At 39.3% G+C, this 25976-nt stretch overlaps 1 protein-coding gene across 1 annotated transcript in view; it reads right to left on the reverse strand.

Moving 5' to 3' along the window:
- MLIP (muscular LMNA interacting protein) overlaps positions 1–25976 on the reverse strand; it is a 118909-nt gene that overhangs the window by 24720 nt on the left and 68213 nt on the right. Inside the window, exon 11 of the mRNA XM_031688666.2 lies at positions 21307–21435. Coding sequence (XP_031544526.1) covers positions 21307–21435 — 129 coding nt within the window. The remainder of the gene's footprint in view (positions 1–21306; positions 21436–25976) is intronic.

The following is a 25976-nucleotide window of genomic DNA, read 5'->3' on the forward strand; positions in this document are numbered from 1 at the left end:
TTTATGTGTGCTTCTGTTTAAAGACACCTGATTTAATATATAGTACTGATTCATTAACATTGAACTCACAGCCAACAGCATAATCTCATGCCTGAAGGAGGCTTATCCCAAATGTAGATTTTCTCCCTAAAACCCATGGCCGTGTTCCTGCATTTAGAACACTGCTCAGCACTTCAGCACCACACTCAGGGGTCATTTAAAACAGTGACATCACCAACCAAAAGCACAACAGTTCAAAACCTGTGGTACCAGACAGTCCATGGAAAGAAGCATCGCTTATAATGTGAGAACTGGGGGAAAAACACAAAAACAAAAAAGAAAAACATCCCCATGTTCTCTCAGCTGGGAACACGTGCACAGGTCACTCAAGTTCTCCGCTGATCCTCACCTGTCCACAATTAACCACAAAAATGCAACCAGTATCCACTTGGGGCTTACAAATAAATTGTAGGCAAATACACAAACATGGACTCTCTGGAGTTCCCTGTGGCCAAGGGTGCAGGCACAGAAGAGTGGAGAAGAGTACGTCTCTGAGCTGATGGTTCTGAGACAGTCTTAGCGAGTATCTGCCCCTGGTGTACAGGTAACAGTGTTTCCCCACGCATCACAGAGGCTCAGGAGCAGCTGACCCAGAGCCGGGAGGGCATGCCGGGCAGGTGAGTGAAGAAGGATGCAGCAACGTATCATATGATTGGTGATCATGCACTGGACAGGATGGAGGACCTCCCAGTGGATACCAGCGTCCACATATAGTAGAGGAAGATGGGGCCTCCTGCCCCCACTCATGCTTCTATGGTGAGGGGCTCTGTAAACTGGCTGGAAATTAGAGGTAGCCCTCAAAACCTGGAGATCCTCAATTGACTGAAATTCTACTGAACGTACTCATAAATCCAGAGAGTGACTCAGATTTAGTTTCTGCTAAAAATGGAAATAATCAGAAATATTCAAGCATCTTGTGCTCCCTGGGAACAAGTCAGGGCATGTGAGGCTTTGTTCATCATTAGCACGTCTTTATTGCTGTACCTGTGATGTGAAAAATGCCACAGTAAGCATGTCATGCCCTAGGTGGACCCCAGAAAAATCACAGCACGTGAATACAAGATAACCCTTAACATGCATGAGATACCCTGGCACAGACACGGGTTCTAGACATTGAAAGGAGAAAAATATCCCTTTGAATGTTGATGCACGGAGACTCCCCCGGAGGAGGAGAGATAATTTGGCTAGGGATGAGGATGGTGTGCCTAAGCCAGGTGAAAAGCAGGAAGGTGTTTTATATGGAGAGGGTGAACGCAGGAGCAGACTGAACAGTGAGAAATTCCCAAGGCACGCTGGGGGGAATTAAGTAGATTAGGTTCAGTAAAGTGGAATAATAGAAAAAAAGAGTAAGAGATAACAACATGACAGGCATGACAAAAGAAGAATCCATTCAACTTACTGAATGACTAGCTTTAAGGACAGAGCAGAAAAAGTGTTAACGGAGGAACCATGTTTGGAGTCTGGGGACTGAGCATCAGGGCATTAATGACAGAAGTCAGGAAGCCAGAACAGAAGTGGTTTGAGGCGACGTGAGTGATGAGCTTGAGGTGACAACCTGACATCCTAGGGGAACTGACAAGCAAGCCGCTGAAGGGATAAAACAGGCTCTCAGAGGAGACGCAGAATTGGAGATGTGGATCTGAGGGTTCTCAGTACAACTGAGATCATCACAGAGCCTGTGAGCGGGCGGATCTCTGATGTGAGGCAGTTGGAAAGGGGAGGTAGAGGAGGACAAAGTGTCCACCAGGGAAGCAAAGAAGGAACAGTCAGGGAGTTGAAATGCACATATTATCCCGAGGGCAGAGTGAGGACAGAGATTTGCAATTTGCAGATACACAGTACTACGTGTGAAACAGATAAACCACAGAGACCTACTGTACAGCACAGGGAACAATATTCAATGCCTTGTAATGGCCTATAATGAAAAAGAATACAAACATGAATGTGTGTGTGTGTGTGTGTGTGTGTGTGTATACAACTGAATCACTTTGCTGTACACCAGAAATTAACACATTGTAAATCAACTGTACTTCAATTGAAAAAAAAAAAAGAATGGATGATCAACTGTATCAATTGCTCCAAGGATAAAAGAGACAGAGGACTGAGGAAACTCAGCTGAGTTTGTTGCCAAGCAGTTTACCCCTAAGAGGGAAATTTCTGTAGCATGGTTGAGGTGAAAGACAAAATGATTTTGAGAACGGGTTACAGAGTGAGTTTATAAAAAAGTTGCTACTGTAGAGCACGGGGAACTATATTCAATATCTTGTAGTAACTTGTGGTGAAAAAGAATATGAAAATGAAGCTATGTATGTTCCTATATGACTGAAGTACTGTGCTGTACACCAGAAATTGATGCAACATTGTAAACTGACTATACTTCAATGAAAATCTATTTTTTAAAAAAGAAAAAAGAGTGAATTCACAGAGGGGGATGGAGATAATGGCTACTGGTCACTTTGAGAGAAAGTTTGGAAATGACTCGGTTTGCAGCATCTTCAAGGGAAAGGTAGGGAAGACGTCATTTTGTTTTGTGACCTGAAGTTTCTGCATACAAAGAGGAGGGGTCCGACAGAAAGAGACCACATGATGATGGAAGAGCGTGATGATGATGAAGACTGAGGAAGGCTGATTAATAACAAGAGCTAACTCTTCCCTGGTTCTTGTTATGTTCCAGGCACCGTCCTAAGTGCTTTACACATATTAGCACATCTTAATCTCATCATATTCTACCAAGGTGGGTACTGTTATCATCCTCATTTTAAAGGGGAATAAATGGAGGCATTTGCAGCCTATATTATATGACAGCCACTATCACCATCTGGAAGAAATGAGGTCAAGAAATGAACTCAGACAGGTTTGCCTAAAGATGTCATGCTCTCATCCACTGGGCTATGTTAGTTACAAGTGTTAAACAAGGAAGTCAGAGTAAAGACTCCCTTCACGAGACGGGAAGAGAGAGGTTCATCCCCAGGTAAAAGGCAAAGTGCCTGAGCACCGTCCTACATGACAGGACATCAGATGACAGAGCCCTGTCTTGAAAGTGAAAGAGAGCAGGGGTTAGTGTAAGGATTTAGGACACGCTGAACCTGACGAAAGTTGACGAGAAAGGAGCACACACTACAGATGCAACAGAGCAGTGAAACCTGCCCATGTCTTCTGCAGCCCCAGCGTAGAAGGGAGCCTCAGAGATAGTCACGTAAGACCAAGTTCAGTGCGGCTCTCCAGGGGAGGGGTGGGAAGATTTGTGTTTGTGGATGAGCCCAGCAGGCAAAGCTGCAAAGTAAGGCCTGGGGAGGACGTCAGGGTCTTGGAGAGAAGTGTATTTAAATGACAGAGTATATGTTTTACAGTTCCAGACAAGAAGCTATTTCAAGTTAAAAAAAAAAATCTTGATAACTTAAGATGCTGAATATTTACAACACAGAGTTTGTACACATAGATACCAAATTGAGGAATTCACACATTTTTATAGAAGCAATTAAAATAAAGGACTCAGCAACTGAATCTTCCATCAGGAAGTGCTGTCTAACTACATTATTATTATCATCACCATTATTATTATGATTTCAGATATGACTGTTTCTTTATTCAGTATCAATAAATCTCAGACACTGAAAGACAAAATCTATCATGAAGCTTATGTAGACTGAAAATAGTTGTCCAGCCTCAAAGGATTTTGATATATCGTTCTTCACAGCCCGATCAAGCAAAGGCTAAAACATGGATAAAATACAAACTCTACCTTTGTTGAACGCCTCTAGGAAACGCCACAAAAATGTCAAAAGAAGAGATATTTAAATCAATGGATATCTAGAAAACACAATTCTAATCCTATCATAGATAATTGTCTATCATGGATGACAGTTATAAAAAAATGGTCATGCTGTTATCAGAATTATTAACTATTTAATAGCTAAACAGATTTCATAGATGTTGGCAAGTAACATAAAATCATTTTAAAATACTGTACTCTCTCTGAAATACTTCTTTTTTCTAGACCAAGAGTGTGAAGCAGTCAAAGGTCATAAAAATGTCATCCTGAACTTCGCCTAGAAACATTTTGTTTCCCGAAAGTGAATACTCTAAAAATTTAATTCAGGGTTGATCATTTAGTCATGATAAATGCTATTAAATATAAAAAGCAAATTTTTCCTCATATACTTGTGTTCACTTTTTAGATGATTGCTTGTGTTTAGATTGTGTTTATGAACATTTTTTCCAAAAATAAAAAAACTGTTTTAGGTTCCAAGGAATATGGTTCAATTACATTCTGAAACTTATGTTCTTGAATGATTTCCAAATATAGAGGTGTATTTCATTAAATATAGAGAATTTGCAAAATAAAGGTTTTAAAACCAGATTTTGAATTAAAAAAAAAAAGATTTAATTGCAGGTTGACTTTCACTAGTCAATTTTCAAAGAAAAGTTTCCAGGTCTGAGAGTCTGAGCTAGCCAGGCTGTCCTTATGGTGATGCTCAGCAAAGCAAAAGGTGCTTATACGGACAGCTCGCTTCTAATAGAATATTTATGATTACATTCCAAAGCCAACTATAGATATTTGTGCTTTTTAAAATATATATCCCCACTGACTGCAATTATAAATGCTCCCTCATCAAGGCATCATAATTGTAAGAACTTTTTTAAGAACGCTGAACTAGAAGCCAAGAAGATAAATTAACAATGGCATTCTTGTAAGATTTTGAAAAATTTCTTGGGGTTCCCACCTTGGGATTAGAATACGAAACAACGAGGAATGAAAATCAAGAAATGACTTTGAAAAGAAAAATAAATATTTAATCCTTTCCCAAGGTTAATTATTATCTTTTTATAAGGACATATGCCTTCACACAAATATTTAATATTCTTTTATTTGTTGGGTTTTTTTGGGGGGGAACGGGGGTGGTAATCTGGTTTGTTTATTTGTTTAGTGGAGGTACTGGGGATTGAACTCAGGACCACGTGCATGCTAAGCACCTGCTCTACCACTGAGCTATGCCCTTCCCTCTTTAATATTCTTAATAGATTAAATATCTGAATTTTTGTTTCCTCTGCATTTCAGTTGTAAAAGTAAAGCATGAAGAAGGTTCACCATGCAGGACATTTCTCACCTTATTGTACACGTTGTGACTAAACAGGGTGTGAGAATTCTCCTGTCCATCACTCAGGGAGAAGGAGGACACGTGACTGAAGGGTCCCGGGGTAAGACAGTCAGCGTGTGGGAGGGTCTGTGGATGCAGCAGGGACTTAGCGGGAGGACGGAGTCTAGTCTGATATAAAGGATGGAGAGAAACAGGCTTGGGAGGGACTGGCGCATCCTGGGAGGAAGAAAGGCATAGAGAGCATGTTAGTGGACAAAAGTCACGCTCACTTGGCATTAAGTCTCCATATGAGAGACGTTGTGTCAGGATCTCTTACTAGCAGAAAGAAAACAAGACTTGTGCTTTCACAGCACATTGTCCATCTCTTCCAATAATTCCTGTGGCTCGCCCACCTCCAGCCCCTTCTGCAGAACTAAACAGGTCCCTGCGGTGTCCCCCAGAGGGGCCACGTATGTTTAAGGAAGGAGAGCGCTCATCTCAAAGGGGCAAGATGGGATTAGAAAAATCTTCATTGAAGAGGTGGTAACAGTGGGAATTAATTTAAAGGTGTTTGTGATTTGGTCTGGAAGAACTTGGGGGAGAAGTGGGAGGGCATCATAGCGTATAGCAACCTGGGGTTTAATTCACGGTGCAGGGACCTGCTCTGTCGGGCTGAGCCTGGACAAGAAACGGGGCACAGGTGAGTCTAGATTCTAGAATGAACCAAGGCATCCATTCCAGGCAGTGTGTTACTTTGGAGAGAAATTGGAGAGCCAAGAGGTGAGTTCCACTGTAGAGGGGAGAAGTAATGAGGGCTTGATTAGAGAGGCTCCTTCCCTCCCCTGGGAAGGGGATGAATGAGGAAGTCTTTGCAGAAGAAGAAGCTGCCAGGCGAGGCTGTGAATCCCCTAAAGGAACAAGGAAACCGGCAGGGAAATCCAAGCCTACAGAGAAAACTCGCAAACAAAACAAACAAACAAACAAACAAACAGTATGTGCGTATATATCGTGAAAGAAAAGGGCTACCTTTTTTGCAGACATGTAAGTACCTCTTATAGTCCTAAACGTTTTAATATAAGATAATAAATTGACAGTGATTAGCCTACAATAAAACTCCTTCGGGGACAGACCTCATCAAATGAGACCTGTTTTTCGTTCCCCTTTGTGACCTCAGCATCAAGCACAATGCCTAATACAGTACATGCTTAATGCAGGGATGATTGAATTTTCAAAGGAATATGTTATCTTCTATGAGGCCAAGAATGCAGCCTATAAAATAATGCCTTTGGCAGCAACGTGGATGGACCTGGAGATCGTCATTGTAAGTGAAGTAAGTCAGACAGAGAAAGAAAAATACCATATGATATCACTCATATGTGGACTCTAAAGAAAGGACACAAATAAACTTATTTACAAAATAAGAGAGAGACTCACAGACATAGAAAACAAGCTTATGGTTACCAGGGGGGAAAGCTGGCTGAGGAGGGATAAATTGGGAGTTCAGGATTTGCAGATACTACTACTGTATATAAAATAGATAAACAACAAGGTCCTCCTGCCTAGCATGGGGAACTATATTCAATACCTTTTAATAGCCTAGAATGAAAAAGAATATGAAAAGAAATACATATGTGTACACATACAACTGAATCACTATGCTGTACACCAGAAATTAACACATTGTACATTGACTATACCTCAATAAAAAGTGCAATAAAAAAGAAAGCATTCTATTATTCAGTTGTTGCTCTGTTCCATTAGTAGTGAATAAATATGCTTGGCTTTGCATGAAATGGAAATTTATTATAAAATAATATACACTGCTCAAAGTGACATTCAGCTAAACAGGTCTACTTTTAAAATGGTACCGTTAATCATTTTTCTCATGTAAGCTGAACTGATTTTTTGCCAAAGCCATGTATTTTCAAGCCACTGACTGGTTTTCTAAAATGTATGCTGAACATGTTTGCTGTATCAGAAGATGTCCCTACGATGGGTTCAAACTCACTTTAAAAACTTACTGCAAAATTTACTTTAAAAAAACTCCCGGAAAATGTTAAGCAGGTTAGAAAATCATAATTCTAGGGTTTTTTAAGTTTGTAGAAATGAGAGTTTTTAACCCTCCGTACCTTGAAAATGTGACTAAATGTGTTTTATTTTTATCAGTTTCTTGTTTGTGCCTCAAGAGTCTGTTTTACACACGAGGCAAATACAAATACGCATTCTGATTTCACACACACGAGTACACACTTATTAAAAAGACGGCATTCTATATACAGCATTCTTATTTCTTTCAGTTTCTTTTTCCATTTGACAACAGTTTTGGAACATTTCGGTATCAGTACGTGAAAGCTATGGATTCCCTGCGAGACACATGACTGGGTTCCCTCACTGATTGTAATTCATCATTCAGTGACACCACCTAACACAGCCATCAGTTCACCTCTTCTTTGCCAGTTTTTTATACTTTTATTTCTTTCTTTTGACTAATCGCATTGGCTAGTGCCTCTAATATTATTATCATTAGATAACAGTCACGTCATTGTGCAATTTTAATGGAATGCTTGTAGTAGTGGCCTGCTAACGATGGCTTTTAGATTAAAATATATTCTAATTGCGTTTTATTCCTCAATCAATGAGTTCATGATTTATCAACAACTCTTAACATTTCTTAGTCAGTGTGGAAAGTGATTAATATGAAAATTGAGTAGCAAGCACAAAGACGAGCTGTGCAAGGAAAAGGCAGCACTGTGTCAGCTCTGGAAAAAAGTGTCCCAGCTGTACTGTGTTGGGTTGGCCTTGTGCAGAAATTAACAGCCATCTTGCTCTGGAAATGTTAAACATAATTTTTTTTTCCATTTGTACAGGGGTAATGCACTGTATTAAATATGTAAGGTCTTATCCACATGGGTTTGATTATAGAAACTAATCAAGTATTCTCTAAATTAAAACCAAAATTTTTTTTAAAGGAAAAGGCAGCATTGTTGATAGTTGACGATGCCAAGGAAGTGAGAGGTGGACAGTCTCTGGTTTACAGTCTGGCTTCAGCTTTTCCTGGAGGGTACCACAACCCACTGTGAGGATGTCGGGAACCAGAGATTTCCTAATATGGAGCAATCTGGCAGGGTCAAGGTCAAACCAATCACCAAGGGTAAAATATATGGGTATGATAGTAAAGTGTGTGTGGCTTTGTGTTCTATGCTGCTAAGCTCCCACTGGCCAACCTCCATTGCTCAGGGATCGGTCAAACCTGAACACTTGTGTAGGGGCAGATGGTGTCAGCTATTCCAGGCAGCTGGGCGGCAGGGGAGAGCAGAATTTTATCAGCGTTTGGACAGGCCAAAGGGTGAAGAATCTTGGGCAGGCACCGCTGAACACAGTCCGTGGACAGTACTGAACAAAGCTGAAAGCATCCTTGGTGGTGACAGCCTCAACACGGATGCCACTTGCGACATCTTTTCCAATCTGAGCTGTTGTCTTTGATGCTTGTATACGTTGTGACCCTGTGATTCTTTTTACCATCATCCTGGGAATTTTCTTTGCCTTTCTCTTGTGTTTGATTTCCTGTTTCCAGTATCCCATGTTTTTTGTTTCTTTGTTTATTTCCCGATGGTTCCTTTCATATTTTCTGGGCCCTAAGAGAACTTTCTGGGAAATAGATTTTGGGGAGCAAATTTTTAATACCTTACATGTTGAAAACTGTGTTCTGCCCTTACACTTAATTTTTTGGATTTAGAATTCCACATTGCAAAGTAATTTCCTTCAGAATTTGTAAAGTATTGTTACACTGTAATAGTGTTATCACACTTTACTCTTTTATACATTTTTTCCAAAAACATATTTTTTATGTATGATTTCTACAGATTTTCTGTTTTCCAGTTACCTTTTGCCAATTCTTAGAAATTCCTTTTTTTTGCTTTCCTTACGCACAGGAAATCTGATTGTTCTTGAATTTTCCAAATTGAATATTTAATCGATTTATTTTTATTCTCTTACTGATTCATTAAGCATATTTAAAATGCTAAATTTTCTTCCAAGAGCTATTTTAACTATATTTGATACATGAGAATAGATGATCATTTCATTAACTGTTATTTTCAAGTAGAAATTCCTGAAAATGAGTATCATTTTCCCTGGGTTGCCCCTGGGCATCCCTCTGGTCCTCACCTAACCGTTGTTTTGTTCCTCCTTTTTGGCTTTAGGACGATATCAGGATGATCAAATGTGATGCACTGCTAACTTCATGCCTGTTCTATTCAATACAAGTATTCATAATGCCATGAGAACCTGTTAAAACACTTTGCCACAAGGAAATAACTTGAGAAACTTTGAAAGAGCCAGAAGATTTTCTTGGTTCTTGACCATCTCATTATTGTAAATAATGTAAATATCTTTATTACCATATCTCTAAATTCCTATTCTTCTACACAGGAATCTTTCTCTCTATATATATAAATATACATAATCTTATGTACATATATGTTATATATGTGTATGTGTGTGTGTGTGTGTACTTACATCTTCTTTTTTATCATGGCTTATTTATGGATGTTGACATAACTGCAGCCTCTTAACACGATCTTCTTTATGTATCCTGCATTGTCGATTTTACCCTCACAGTTTTCCCACAGAACAGTGATTTTATTAAAGAAGTCACTAATTTTAGAGAAATAAATCTTCTCTGACTTACTTCTCCTACATAAAGTGACTCAAAAAGAGTCACTTTCACATATTTCATAAAATATAAATGCTATAAACTGAGAATATTGTTAAATTTATCCTTTGATCCAGCAGCACCATAAAACTCCAATACAATGTAATTTGCTCCTTCAGTTTTTCAAATCTTCAGAGGTATTGTCTATGCATTTTTTAATGGTATTGGATACAAAGGAATGAATTTCAATTCAGCATTCTATTGTTTCCTGTGTATTATATTATGGTGTTTACCGTAGCAGAAAGAACACGTGTATCCCAGTTAAATCGGGTTTTAAATTGCTTCCTTTATTAAGATTCCTCAGGAAAAGACTTCTATCATTTGCTGGAGTGAAACTTTAAACATTATAATACTGAGAACCCCTGGTCTTTAAATATTGCTGACAATCGCACAGCATCTTCAAGTCCTGGATGCCTACTTTGTAAATTCCTTGCTAATTATGATGCCATAATACAATTATTAGCTAAAACTCACAGCAAAAACAACAGCTTAGGGCTAGGTATATATTAATAATGAAAGCAGATATAAAGTCTTATATCAAATAAATTTTAATAATTTCAAAAAATTGGCTACTTCTTGTCAAATTCCAGGAAGTTAGCAGCATTCACAACCTATATTTATGGCTGATAACAAGCTTATCCTAGACATAGGTGTTATTTCATCCCAGAATTTCTTGTTGTTTATGCCTATATGAGTCCTGGCATATTCAATCTAGATTATTTTGCAGGAGTTCTTTAAAATAAAGTTATTTGCTTACTTTATGAGAATTACTATAGTTAAAAGAGTTGAAATGATAAATCACACTTGGGCACACGAACTGCAGCAAGGTGCAACAGGCTTCAGGAACAGACTGTCCAGTGCACCAGGTTGGAGATCCTGACCCTCGCCCAGGAAATCTCACTTAGAATTTCCATGAGTTGTAACTGCCTGGTGTTCAGAGCTACAAAAGAGACCAGTGTAAAGCCATGTACATCTGCAAAGCTTAAAATTCTTCTTACTCCTTTAGGTCAGGAGTTGGTCAACTTTTACTGTATTTTGTAGGCTTTGTAAACTATATATATAATCCTGTCCAATGACTCCTGCTATGACAGTGTGAAAGTAACTTCAGACAGTAGACAAATGAATGAGCATGGCTGTGTGCCAATAAAACTGTACAGAAGCAAGGAGTAGACCAGATCTGGATCACAGGTCATTATCTGTAATCCCTGTTTTACGTTAAAAAAAAAAAACCTTAATAAAATTTCTATCATGTCTTGCACCCTACCTCCCTTCAATGAATTATCTCGAGGCTGGTACATATTTCTCTGGAGCTGACTATTCTAAATGATTCCTGAAAATGAACACCATTTACCATGCTTTGGCATTCAAAAGATGAATCTTATAAGGTTCTAGTTTTTGAGGAAAGAACCAAAATCATAAAATCGTCTTGTACGTGTTTCCACCAGTGAGCTAGGTAACATAGTTATTTCTGATAAAATGCTTCACAGTGCTTTTAACTTACTTGAGAACTGTCTTTTTCAATATAAAAATGTTTGGAATAAATTTTGCAAAATAAAGTCAGCTGGAGGTAGGAGCTTGGTCTTTCAAAAAGAAATTGATTATTTGCGTTGAGGAGGGTATCAGATTGTGCAAACTTTCAAGAACACATGAAGTTTTAAAGCAGATAATCTCTTTGTCCATTAGAGAAAGTGCACCAGGCAGATACTCAGTGAATAAATTAACCTAGCTTTGCTGGTTAAGAGAGCTTAGAGAGCCTGCAGAATTAAATATGGACAGAGACATCCAGAAAGTAATGCTATAACCTTATCAGATGCATTTACCACCGTAGGAAAAGCCCACTTTCTCATCCACCATCAAGTCAAATTGTGTAACTGCAAGAGCTGTTTCCTTTGCAGCACCAAAGGGCATTGGAAGGCGTATGAGCTCTTTTCATGAAAGCCTGCACATCTGAGGCTCTTCTGGTCCATCTCGGCTTTTTAAAGTTCCCTCCTTTCCTGAGGTCTGGCAGGGAAGGGTGAAAATCCACTCCCCCAGGATCCCCACTGCCCCCTCGCCACACCACAGTCCTCTGTGCCTTTGGGGACTCAGAGCACCAGGGGGTGAAATTACTGGAGCTTTTAACTTCATCCTCCCTCCTTCCTCCCACCTCTTTGGTACAACAACACTTAATTTTAAATGCAGCACTTACTTGCAGTTTTTTTTTTTTAATCTTGCCTGGAGCTTAGAACAATTTACAATCAGAACTATAGCATTTCTGCTACAGCTTGAATTTAAAACAACACTCTGCTCAGAAAGTCAAGAAGAGCTACAATGTATTTCTTGAGGAGTGACTCCTCCTCCAGCCAAAGATTTACCAACATTTTACCCATATTATCACAGAAACTCCAAATTACTAAGAAGAGATTCCAATCATCCACATTTCACTAAGACCAAACCAAGATGAATTAGGTCCCTTAATTTTGAACATATGGCATAACTTCTTGTTGATCTGCCCTAATTTTGAAGAATCCATATGCATTTTAAAAACAGACATACTTAAAGCAACACATCTATTTCACATCTTGATTTGAACCAAAAAATGTGAACGTGTGAAATGTGAAAAAGGTAGCATATGCTTAGCTATTTCAATTTCCCTATAAAAAGATTTTCAATGATTCAAGCATAATTTTGAAGATAGGATTTGGATTATTTAGAGCTTAAAGTTTGTGGCTGGCTGAGGGCAAGTTTCACAGAGCAGATAACATTAGGGAAGTGTAAAGATATTTGATGGAGACCCACTCAAGACAAAAGAAAGAAAAATTTTTTTATAATCAATCACAGTGGGCACTAGAGCATTAAAATGCTGAGTTTAATGCTTCTCTTTACATATAGTTTCTCATCCTGGATTGCTAACCTGGATGTGTTTGGGGCGGGGAGGGGGGGAGGGAAGGCTCAATTTAAGTTAAAGATGTTGTTAGACAGTAACACAGAAAAAAGGCTTCTCTGATTTCTCATAAAGGTGGGCAGAAAGAGGAGAGCGCCTTTGGCGATCCTTTAGTAGGAAGTCAACTCCTTTCTTCGAAAGTTAAGAGTGATTCTAAAAGAAAAGGTTAATGACAATAAACATTTAAAACTTCCTTCCCCTTTAAAGCGTCCAGAGCCCTTTCACGGGGACTATTTCATGTCATCATGAAAAGAGATTAGAAATGAGATTGGTAGCCCCATCTTTCTAGGATGAAACTGCAGTTCAGAGAGTTGACTGACCCTCCCAAGATCACACGGAGCCCATGTTCATTCCGCTGCATTCTATCATGACATTTCTCTCCTTCTCAGGAAGCAGAAAAGTGATTGCTGGAGCAGGGTAAGTCCTTGTTGTGGGGGACTGTCCTGGACACCGTAGGGCGTTTGTCAACACCCTCGACTTCTATCCACCAGCTGGCACTCCCTCCCCAGTCATGACAATGGATGACATCCGGGGCAAAGTCACGCCAGTTGAGAAGCACCGGTCTAGTCCAGTCCCCTGATTTCAGTGATGAGGTTCAGATCTCACAAATGCACTGCGTACTGGTTAACCACGCCGTGGCAACCAGAATACGTACATCAGAGCTCTCTCTGCAGAGCCAGGCTGTCTTAGTTCCCCTTTGGGTTCAGTTATACATCAAACAAATGAGGGACCTTCGCTCCTGCCTGAATATGGTTTCTGGAATGGGGAGGTGAAACTGGCCTGCCCTCTGAATAAGGGCCAGTCCTTCTACAAAACGCGATTCATGAGGGCCTGAAACTTCCCGAAAACCAGTTAGCCACAGATGGAGAAAAACACTTCTATTTTTCTGAACTTACCCAATGGGATAAAAATCATATATACTTGCTTTTCTTTGAGCAGGTCAAATATGCTAAGCCTCTCAGCTCTACTGGACAAAAATGAGTGACAATCGGCTCCTGCGAAGCTGTTTCTCACCAAACGCATTTTCTATTTTCAAGGAAAAGTAAGGTAAAAATATATATATATTATATATCTAAAGGTCCATAAGACACACTGGGATTTGGATGGCTGGGCTGTAGCAGATTAAATGTCACTTAGATATCTCTATTTGCAGATGAGAACATTATTTTGAAGAACTCTAAAAACTGACCAGCTCTCCCAACTCTAAGGACTTGCCAATTTTGAATTCACAAATTTACTGCAGACTGTTCATTTCACGCAGCCTTTGAGATAAAGAAAAATACATTTTAAATTCTGTTTTCTTTTTTTCCTGTATATTTATTTAAAATCACCTCCTTCATTAGCCTGATTTCAGCTTCCATAGGCTGAACTTTTCAAGTTGTCTTTGGTTTCATTAATGGAATTAAGAAAAATAAAAAACACAGTCTATTTAGCAGTTTTAACTCTCTGCTTCATTCTCTCCCATGGTTGCTCTCTTGGTTGCCCTTCTCATTTGGATTTATTGTTTTCTCTGCCAAAATTATAAACTTAAAGTTATTTTATCTTGGAACAGAGTGAGGAGGAGAAGGTTCCCAATTCTCTTCATATAACTCAGCTTCAGACTTACATATCTTGCTGTGACCTTTACGTGTGTCACAATGCAAAGTCTGTCTAATCTCATCCACACTTTAAAATATTTAATAATCTAGTACTGTGTGTCCGTTAATCCCTAGCCCCTAATTTACACATTACTGTATATAAAATAGATAAACAACAAGGACCTACTGTAGAGCACAGGGAACTATATTCAGTTTCTTTAATAACATATAATAGAAAAGAATCTGAAAAGAAAAAATATATATGTACGTAGATGTGTAACTGAATCACTTTGCTGTACACCTGAAACTAACAATGTAAATCAACTACACTTCAATAAAATGTTTTTAAAAAATATTTAACAATCTCTCCAATGTTTAGAGATTGTAACATGTGTTCCAAACACATCGATCTTAGCATTTATAGACAAAAAACAGATCCAGTGTTTACTGTGTCTTCCTCAGTGCATTCCACCTGGATTCCACTTCTCACTGCTCATCAGAGAAAAGAAAATTACTAGCCCCTTTCTCTGACTGCATTTCCTCGGTGTACGTATTGATAACTAGCCCCCAGATCATCTTAAGGATGCTGTGGGATCAAAGCTGTTTGGGCGGGAAGGGAGGAGACCACGGTCGACAGTGTCCTGGGACAGGCACGCCACGTGGTGCATGTGCCACCAGACAAAACTCTGCCAAAGGCGTGTGGTCGTCACCATCGTCAGTTCTATCCACAGGCCGACCTTGACTGGAAGTTCCAGAAGGTTCGAGACACAGACTCCTCTGAAGTAAAACCTAAGAATGCATCTTTTCTTTTCTTGCCAACAAATACAAGGAACTGTCTAATCTTTGAGCAGTATCTACTTTGCATAGGACTTCAAATTACTTTAACACAGCTACCCTCTCTCTTTGGAAATTCTGTTGTTTGACACTCTTCAGGGAAAATCGATATAGAATTGTAAATTCTACCGCAACAAAACCTTATTTTAAAAAAACGGGAGCATAATTTACCTGAGAGGTTCTAAATATGGTAATGATCAGCCCTCTTAAGTATCTGGGGACGACATGAGTTAACAAAACACAGGCACGTTCGCAGAAAGCCTTCAGATTGTCTTCATCTCCCAGCAGCTTGGGGCCGAGTCAGTCACTCTGTATTCACCAAGTATCTGCTAAACAACAGGTGCTCCAGGGCTTAACTGATTATTAGAGTTCAGTTGCTTAAGTGATTTATTAGAGTTATTCCACCGATTATGATACAAGTGGCAATAGGTCTTCTTTGTGTGTGTGTTTGTTTTAAAGCAAGTAAAAATCTCTGTAAGAGTCTGAACCCTACAGAAAGCAATGGGAAGGGGACAGGAAAAGAAGTGTCCCTTAGCAATGCAGGAAACCGGAACTGTTCAGTTCCAGTCTTCCTTGGTACATACACAACCAGGTCAAGAGGAAGCTTAAAGCCAATAATAATAATAATAATTATTTGTACACAGATTTGTACACCGATTTTCACACACCCGTTTACCTAAATCTTCATTCTTAAAGTGAGTTCCTGAGTGAAAATTGTTTGTGATTACAGATTTGCAAAAAAAAAAAAATTATTATTATTATTATTATTATTATTATTATTATTATTATTAATAATAGATAAAAGGGGGGTATAAAAGCTTAAGTTTGAAGAGATAGTCCTATCTGATTATATCCTGGAGGAAGAAGCAAATCTTGTTTCTATAGGATAATTTTTTAAAAAATATTTTTTTAAAAAGTTTATTGTGTTGACGATAAATTATTACATATAGTACATAACCTGTTTATGATAAATTGTCTATTGCTTATTACATATAGAGGAAGGAAAGAAGGCAGGAGGGAAGGGAAGAAGGAAGAAAAAAAATGAAGAGAAAATCTCAGAATTTCATCACTTGAATAAACAAAAACAACCTGGTAGAGCTTGGAGAAGCCAAATCTCTGATCTTAATTCTTCCAGAACTGTAACCCTGAAAGAAATTTCAGATCTCTCCCTTCAAAACTATTGAGGAAGCCACTTAATCATTTCTAGCCTTAAAAAGGTTAAATGTTTTAATCTGAAAACTATTTCTTAATAAAAGGTTAGCAATGATGAAAGATAAATTTATAACAAAAGGGAGTGAACCATCTTTTTTTTTTTTCAAAAATAAAATTTTAGGATTTATTATTTGGTTGCTGGGCACATTCAGTTTTTAAAAAGGTAAAGTCATAACAATGGTTTCTATTTGACCACAAAATAGAGGAGCCCTTTCTAACTACTACAATTGCATTGTTATCACGAAAACTGCTTTAAAGAAAAAAACAAAAAGCCTTTTGGGCTGGCATAGAAGAGTTTTAAGAAGAAAACCATGTGGCCAGTTAATCCTAGGTTCTCTACAAAGGTTTCCAAATCTTCAGAGTCCACTGACATTCAGGGAGCACCCATCCTGTTTCTGTTAACCATCCACGCAGCAGAGTTATGAATCAGAGAGTGACGTCGTGTTTTCTTAACTTCCTACACAAGTCCACCAGTTCTAATTAAAGGGTGCAAAATAATCTCAGATTTGTACACCGATTTTCACACACCCGTTTACCTAAATCTTCATTCTTAAAGTGAGTTCCTGAGTGAAAACGGTTTGTGATTACAGATTTGCAAAAAAAAAAAAAAAAACTACGTTTTGCTATCTGCAGAGTCACGATGGAGAAAAGAAGTCCTGAAGAAAATGAAGCTCGTTTAACATTTCTCAGATTTACTGGTTACAGAAACTTTTACTTTTGTTTAAACTCACGGGAAATGCTGACCTAGATAAATTAAGAGAGCAATAGAAAAAAACTTCCTTAGAGGTATCAAAAAGTTGTTCCTACTTGGCCAATGAATAAATGATTACATGTGAGTGAACCATCGTGATTCGAGAAACAAATGTTGAAAAAGTAGCAGTTTGTGGCAAAGCAAGAAGCCATCCAGAATAAAAGGCAGTAGGGTTATCTACTTCACCTTTTGACAGAGGTGTTTGCTCTGTAACAGTAACACGTGGCTGACATAAGGGGGAAAAGGTGAGAGTCACGGTAAACATACAGCTCCATGAATAACCAGATAGAAAACTGAAAGTCACCCACGTAATCGTCAAAGTTGAATGTCAAACAGAGAGTTTGGTAGGGAAGAGAGATGCCTAAGAAAACTCAGAAGAAAAGAAAGATCAAAAATACTACAACAAAGAAAATCCCCTGTCATGATCCTTCGTGTTCTCTGTGACAGCAGTGTGGAGGAAATTCATTAAATGGTCATTCTCACACGAAAACATGTTCTTTTCCCTACTGAAGCAATTAGAAGGAAAATAAAATTTAAGAGGCACGCATGCTGGAAATGTTATTTCTCATTAAAAAAAAAAAAAGATTTCCTGGAAAAATCAGATGAAACAACAATGTGACCCCCTTCACTTCTGTCCAAAAATCTTTTTTATACATTTCTCTAGGGCTTCAAGAGAGAAATGACGTAGCTAATATTATGGGTTGAATTATTAGTTGATAAAGAATGAGAGGATATTTTATATAACATTTTCTATAACTTAGGTTAGCAATCACTTTTTAGATGAGGTGGAGAACCTGCAAATGCAGAAGATCACCTGTATCTAATTCGATCATTAAATGACCAGAAAGCGATCAATATATTTTGCAAACTCACAAGCAGTCAGACAAACAAAAACCCTTTTGTCTCTTTGGTATCTTCATTTTCATCAGTGAATGGATTTTTCTCAGCCTCTTTGTCTTCTGGGGGTCCATTCGTCCAATCAATTCGGTTCATTATTTTCCACCTCTGCCTTTAATTATCAACAGAACCGTGCTTTGAAGCGCACCACCAGCGTTTGAAATCTGTATGTGGAGCGTGAGGATATTCTGGAAGAACTCAAAAGGACCACAAGTTGGTACAATAATGGATCGAAAGGTAATTCCAGAACAGCTCACATTTCATTCTGAGGAGTCTCTATGGGAAAATCCATCTGATGCAGAATGGTGTCTCCTGGCCTTTGCCAGTTGGATGTGAAAACTGTTGATGAATAAGTCTCCGTTACTTGATCAGGCGTTTGGTTTCAAACTTTGCTGTTAGGACTCGGAGGCTATCTCCAGGCAAATATTCAGTTCATTATCAGTTCCGAAGGCTGCCTGGCTGTACCTCCTTAAGCTACAGGAAATCGCCTCCATCTGGTCTCATCCTCTTCGGTGTCTGACATTTTCTCACAGAGTTTTGAAAACATATTTCATGGCCGCGAGGCCGCTGGGGGAAATTTATTGACTTAACAGCCCCATCCAACAGCTCCCGTCATGTGGAACTGTCCCCGGTACAAGGTAGATTAGTGACTATGAGCTATTTCAATTTGGCCCAGCTGTCTGGCTAAAGAATTTCCCATTACATGGGTGGGTGAGATCCACTGAGTTCGGAACTATTCAATTTATTCTGTAGTAGCGGCCACAGTGGTGACTAGAGCTGAATCTGAGTACGCTCTCTTCTGTTGAAGTTCTGACGAAGTAGCGATGCTGAGATAAAAATGATTGTTACTCGATTTATTTTTTAAGATCTCAGCATCTCCCCTTGTAAGCTGACGTTTGTATCTGCCTCCATTGTGGATTCTGGACCCAAGGAAATGGTAGTTCGAGCCGACGTAGAGGTCCGTTGATAGACTATATATTATATGGGATGGCTTCCGAATTGCCAGTATATGCATTTTTCCTCTCCTGCAAGGTCAGTGAATAAGACCAGGGAATGCTTGGAATTCACTTTTAAGTAGGACACTAGACCTCTTTCCATCCTGACAGTCTACTGACTCAGCACTTCCCGTGTTCCACACGGAAGCTGGGATACACACAAGAACGAATTGACTGAAAGAAAATATAAATGAGACTATGTCTGTGGTACCCAAATGCTTGTCAAAGACCTCAGATTTTCCACAAATTATCTGAAAGTACGTAGGTTTCTGTGGTACATAAACAGAGCTTCAAACTGGCTGTATGTTCAGGAAAAGTCATGAAAAGAATTGGTAACTCCTTTTAATGTGAAGAATTTCTGCCACCTGAAAATTTTGTCATTTCAGAGGACAGTAAATGGGTGACAAATTATAGGTAGATAAACTTGACATTCTATAAAGAATCTTGTTCAAGATAAAATGCATACATTTGAAATTATACTAACACAAAAAAACAGACATAATTTTACAGCATCCGATCCTATTTGAAGAATGTGTTGCATGGAGAATGTGTGAAATTTATTTTAAATGTTGGCATTTTTTGTCCTATGACACTAGACTACTCTTATAAATTTTTACAACAATCCCCTACTGTCAAAAATGTCACATTAAGCCTCTAAATTATTAGTGTCAGATAAGCAATAGCTATTTAGTACATGTTTTTGTTGATGGAAATATATTTTCCTACCAGGAATTTCCATTTCTGTTACATGTAGAAGGAGTGAAGACAATCTTAAATCTCAGTAAGATTTCTCTACTTAATATAAAGTGAGGGCTACATTTTATTCTATAAAGTGATAATAACTGCCTCTAATCATCAGCATTTTCAATGATGTTAGTGGCTTCTAAAAATGTGTGACTTACCAACATCCTTTCAGTCTTCACAAAGTACTGCTAAATAAGAAAATGTTATCATCTTCATTTTATAAAGAAAAACTGTAGCTAAGCATGAGAAAGTATTTACAATGAAAGTTCTCAAGGCTTTTACCCTAGTCACAGTTCGCCTTAGATTTTTAAGGAACTCAAATTTTAGAATTTGAAGGATGCTTAAAAGTACCCGATCTGAATAGCTCATGTTATGCATTAAGACCCAGAAGGCAGGCGAGACGAGACAAATTGCTCAGTGTCACACAGCTCCTGCGTGCAGGTAAGACAGTCCTTAGGTATCACGATGATGAACGTAATTTGTATTTTCAAGACTGCTTTTAGTTACCATTTTCAAACTAGAATTTACAAAGAGTACAGCGCCTTATATTCATTTGCTGATCTATGTTATTCTAGATTCCCAAATATGGTGATCTAGCGTGTCCTGGTTGGATCCAGAAAGCTTTCTGGACTGCATACATTGCTTAAGCCTGTAATGATGCTTGAGACATAAAATACAGAACCCATACCTGTTTCTTGCATTTTAATAAGACAAGCAAAGATGTAAGGTTTCTCTTTGAACTAACTTTGAACTTGTATGTTGCCTAAGTGTATATTGTTATATTTTTTCCCAGTAACTTACAAAGCACCATCAATAACCTTCTATTATACCTTCTTCAACATAGCAGCTACATAAGGGGAAGACAGTGTACCGTATCTGCACATAAACCAAAGACCAACAAAGCCTTAGAATAACGTAAGCCCCTATTCCCTAACAGGTACCATTCACTCTAGGGGATCACATCATCTCTACTAAGCTGATATGAATCCAAACAAGAGACCTTTTGTCAAATGTACTAACATAAAGCATTGCTTCACTTCAAAAGGAAGCAGGATTTAATTCTTTTGTTGTTGCTTGTTTGTTTGTTTGTTTGAGGGGGGCAGGTAATTAGGTTCATTTACTTAATTTTTTTTTTAACAGAGGTCCTGGGGATTGAACCCAAGACCTCATGCATGCTGAGCACACACTCCACATTTGAGCCATACCCTCCCCCCTGGGGATTTTAGAAATAAGAAACCAACACCTATATGGCCCTTCCAACCAGTGACTCCATGATGTCTTCAGACGGCAGTGCCTTTGTCGCCCAAACGATCCCAGCACTGAGTAGAAAACTTTTAGGAAAAAAGCATTTAAATACTTCAAAATATCATTCTGGAAATACTTACGAATTTTTTATTATACAAAAACATAGATCTTGTTTATTACTAAGGATAGTCCCATCACATAAATATTTTCTTGCACGTACTCTATTCAAAAAAGCATCTCTCTATTTCATACAGTTATTTATCCAAATACCAAAGATTTTCTCGTGTGCACGCTCACCTGCTCAGAAAAGAAGTCACTGTTGTCTTCCAGGTATTTACTGAAAGGGTTGGGTTCGTAGACCTCCTCCTCTTGTGTCAGCAGGATTTTGGATTTCACAGGTACAGGGCGAATTACTCCAGGCTTAGTCTTCATGAATAGCAAACAAATTTTAAAAAAAATAAAGAAAAAATATTATTAAAACGAATTAATATGTATATTAAGTCATTCATATGTTCTCACAGCAATTTATCTTTTTTTAAATTTTAAAATGATGTTACAGATACAAAGAAACAGCTAGAAATCCAATGATTTTAACAAATGTAACTTAAGTTTTAAGTTACCTGTGACGATAAAATCAACATAGAGTTCTATTATGAAAATTAAAAATGCAAAAATGGCCTTCTTCGTCTAACCAAATATGTTCTTATATCCAGTCAATAAATATTTCATTTGACAAATACTTATTCAGAGCATCCTTGAGGCCAGGCAGCACCTCACTTGGCACACAGTAGGACAGATGAATTTGGCACAACACACCAAGCCCATCACAACTTTCTTCTTCTCGAAACTTCCCCGCCCCCGCCCCCAAGTCCACAGAGCAGGGCCCCCAGAATCCATTTTCATACTGTGGATGGTGAAACCGGGGATGGCTTTCTGACCCAAGAGGATGGGGTCTGAGTAGCAAACAGATGCTCCCTTCCAAGGACGTGAAACCAGGCTTTGAACCGCTGTGCAGTCACACTGGGAGATTGAAATTACGGCAGTTTGGGAGCTATGGGAAAGCCTCCATCTGCCATAAAGGCAGATCTGATGAGATCAAGAAACACAGAGCAAAATGAATGGAGAGGCAGCCCAGAAAGGCGACAGTCACTTGAGAGCTTTCCAGAATTGAATTCCAGAACATTCCAGGGACCCAGCTGGATTTCTTGTCTGAAGCTCCCCAAGACATAACTTTTCTTTTTGACAAAATTCCACCCCACCTTTTATTTTTTTTTAAGAAAACTCAAGTTTACTTCTGTAACTTGCAATCAAAAGAGTTTGAGCGAATAGACTTGTCATTCAAGATTCATAAACTTGTACCCAACGTCAGTTTGACGAGAGAGAGAGAAAGAAAGGGAGAGAGAGAAATCTAGTTTGGGGCAATTTCAAAATGATGTTTCACAAACACCAAAATCTTGCTACACTGTAAAATGTCACACAATGATTGATAAGTTTACACCACACATCGCAAACGAGAATTCGATAAAAAGTTGTGATTTTTTTTCTGTTTGAGCATTTTGCTGTCATCATTCTTCTCGGCCCCATTTCCTTTCAGAAAAGAGTACATTAGCTCTGCTCAGTCAGTGCTGAAGCTCGCGAGTTAAGTCTTAAGGGAAGACATCTATCTCTCTGCTCCATAAGCCACCTGATCTGTTTCCGGTCTTGAATAAATGCCGCTCTGAATACTTTTTTCAACTGGTACTTTCCCCACTGGCTTTCACATCTATGCCAACTGGGGAAACACAGATTGTGAAAAGTCTCCATCTTCCCCAGGCTGAGAAACATCTCTGATTTAAGAAGCTCTGATTTCTCTCCAGGGGAAAAAAAAAATGAACAAGTAACATTCAATTACGGGTGAAGTCACACTGTTGAGTATACAAATGAGAGCGGTATCCTCCAGTGAATTCAACACAAGAACAAAGCCCACGCAGCTACTGATTTCTACAGCCCTCAATTTCTTCAAAAACATCAATGCCTTCATTACTGGAGAATGCAAAGAAACATGACACATGCAGTTGGTGACTTGGAGGCTGGGGAAATCCCAAGTTAAGTGTCACCAGAATCTAACATGTCCTTGAAAATGCAGTCCTTTCGGGCAAGCCTTCTGTCAGTAAGGGAGATGCCGGATATCCAGGTCATGATCCTAAGTGGTCTAGATTGCCTGTCTCTCTTTTCCACGTGACTCCCTGTTTCATTTCTCCTCCCTGCTGCTTCTACTCCTGCGCCTCCTCCTCTCCTGCTCTTAATGTGAGTCCTGAAATCAGCACACCACCAGTGCTCTGGAGTCCACATGGCATTTTAGGAGCTGAGCTTGGTGGAAGCAGCAGAAGCATGAAAGCAGAGGGAAGACACCTGACCAGAAGCACTTGATCTGCTATGAGAATCCCACCCCAGAGAGACGTGATGCCCTGGTCCCTGCACTGGAGCAGGAGGATGTTTTGGGTGATCCCAGCCTACAGCCTTTCCACTCAGATCCTCTCTCTTGGGCCCATCATCCCTCAGGGTAAGTCCAGAAAAGACAGCCCTCCAGTTGGTTATTGCACAAGGCTTAGAACAGAATGTCCTTTATGACCTTCTAATCTACGTTGCATCCTTGCCCATAGTCACCTGGTATCTTCAAACATCAAGCAGACTAGTTCGCTGATTCTGGCAGATCTAATCTGTTAAGTCTGTGTCCGAACAAAAACAAAGAAGCGTCTATCAAGGTGAGCTCCTCGAAGATTGTCATTGCCAGCAATCTCATAACTACAAGAGCCCAAAGAGGCCCTTCCTTCATTTTTATCTGCTAAAGACTTGACAGATCCAGCCAGACTCAGGGCTGATAACTACACACAAACGTCATTCTTATGATGCCAGGAAAAGCAACTCCGTAACTTTCTTTCCAACCAAAGTGGGGAAATAAAAACAGGCAATGACTTCCAGAGCCAGCACAAAGGGCACAAAAGGAACAAGGAGTAGATGGTCCCAATAGTCAATTTCAGTTGATTACGATGAACTGACTGAGAACTGGTTTACACTGGGTGTGCGACACTTTTGAAGTGCCTGAGAGACAAGACAACCATTGTCTTGAGGCTCTGAAGCACACCTCTGTCAGACGACCCACCAAGACTTTGCCACTTGAGACCTCGTCTATGTCAGGAAGTGTCTACAGAGATGAATAAGCCATAACCCTTGTTCTCCGAGGGCCAACAAGCCAGCTGAGTTAAGCACAGAACCATCACAGTGTAAGTCAAGCCATGTCACGGGACCCCTCTCAAAGCTCTCCATTGCCTCCCCTTCTTACTTAGAGTAAAAGCCGAAACCCTTACAACGTCTGCAAGGTGATGCCCCCAAGGTGCTGTGGGACCTAATCTTTCAGTCCCCAACCAGCCTCTCCCTTTCCAGTCTTGTCTCCTGCCGCGGCCCCCTTGCTCCCCAACCCTCCACACCGGCGCACGCACTGTGTCCCCCATCCTCTGCGAGTTTGTACTTTCTCTTCTTCCCTTTGTCTGGAACTCTTTTCTCCCTTTCCAGGATTCTCTTGTTCAAGTCTTCAAGTCTCTGCTCAAATGCCACCTTATTATCAGACAGGTCTTCCCTAATGGCCCGCATAAAATACTAACCCCACCTCCCCTGGCTTGCCCTATTTTTTCTTCCCCAAAGTAATTAACACAATCTGTCCTGTTTATTTTCTTGCTTCCTCCACTAGAATGTAAGCTCTGGGAAGCCAGCAATCATCTCTTCGTTCACTGCTGTACCTCCAACACCTAGAACTGGGCCAGGAACCTAGCAGATATTAAATAAACATTTGAAGAATGAATAAACTATTCACAGGCAGAAGCTCGGTTTCCTGGCTATAATCCAATATGGAAGCCTTAAAAGGTGTTGATGGACCATTTAGGGTCTCCTCTAATTTTTCCTGGACTGACTTTTTGAACGCAGTGTAACCCGGCAAGAGGGAACTCTGCAAGACAGAAGGTCTACACTGCTTTCCGGCAACAGAGGACCAGAAGGAGAAACGTGGTTTGGTAAGCCCCACCCTTGGAGATAAGAGTACAAGGCTGAAGTTGTCATCTCTGATAAGACAGTAAGTCAAGCCAGGCGACCACACCTTTAAGGACTTTACAAAATTTTAACCCTATTTTTTTTTCAAATGTTTCTTTTCCCCCCTGTTTGCTTACGGTGATTAAGCAATAAAGCTCTTAATACCAGAAGACAACGATGTCAGCTTCTCTGGAGTGGGGTGAAACCAGGGGATCATATCTAACTCTGTTGTTAGTCTTAAGGGAGAAAAAAATCCAAGAGATACAGTTTGTGGAGTCCCGGGGCCAGAGGGCAGGTTTTAATGGCCTGTGGGGCACTGGTCCCAGTCTGCTATTCATTTGTGTGTATAAGTCATCAAGTATACACAAATCCTTGAATATTGCTACTCAGGCACTGTTAAAAAAAAAAAAAAGACATCATTTCTGTCCTTTGGAACTTTTAATTCCATGACAACAAGTTGGTACTGCCTCTGGCTAGAGACCACAGTTGAAAATTAACCGCCAGCACTGACCTAGAGAATCCGTTATATGGATTCTTGGAACAGCATCTTTCTTAAATTAACTTCAACTGGTGGATTGGTATTTTTAATTGCCTTTGATTATAGTAGTTAAACTCTGGGCTCGTGGGATAAGAGAACAAAAGAAATAAATGATAGGGTCCCAGTTTTCAAGGGTTTACTTCGATCTTTTTGAAAAGTTGAGATGTATAAACAAACAGCAGTAAAGTAGTAAAACACAGCATATAGACAATTCTGTGAGCCTGGCTAGGATTTTTACTAATTTGATGGATCCAAAGAGTTTGTGATAGTGCCACAGTTGGGTATTTTTTTCCCCCATTTGCTTTTACTCTTCATTTTTCAGTGTTTTTTTGTTTGTTTTTTGCTTTTTTTTTTTTTTAAGACTTTC

The sequence above is a fragment of the Vicugna pacos genome, chromosome 20 (genome assembly GCF_048564905.1).
Source record: "Vicugna pacos chromosome 20, VicPac4, whole genome shotgun sequence".
Taxonomy (NCBI): domain Eukaryota; kingdom Metazoa; phylum Chordata; class Mammalia; order Artiodactyla; family Camelidae; genus Vicugna; species Vicugna pacos.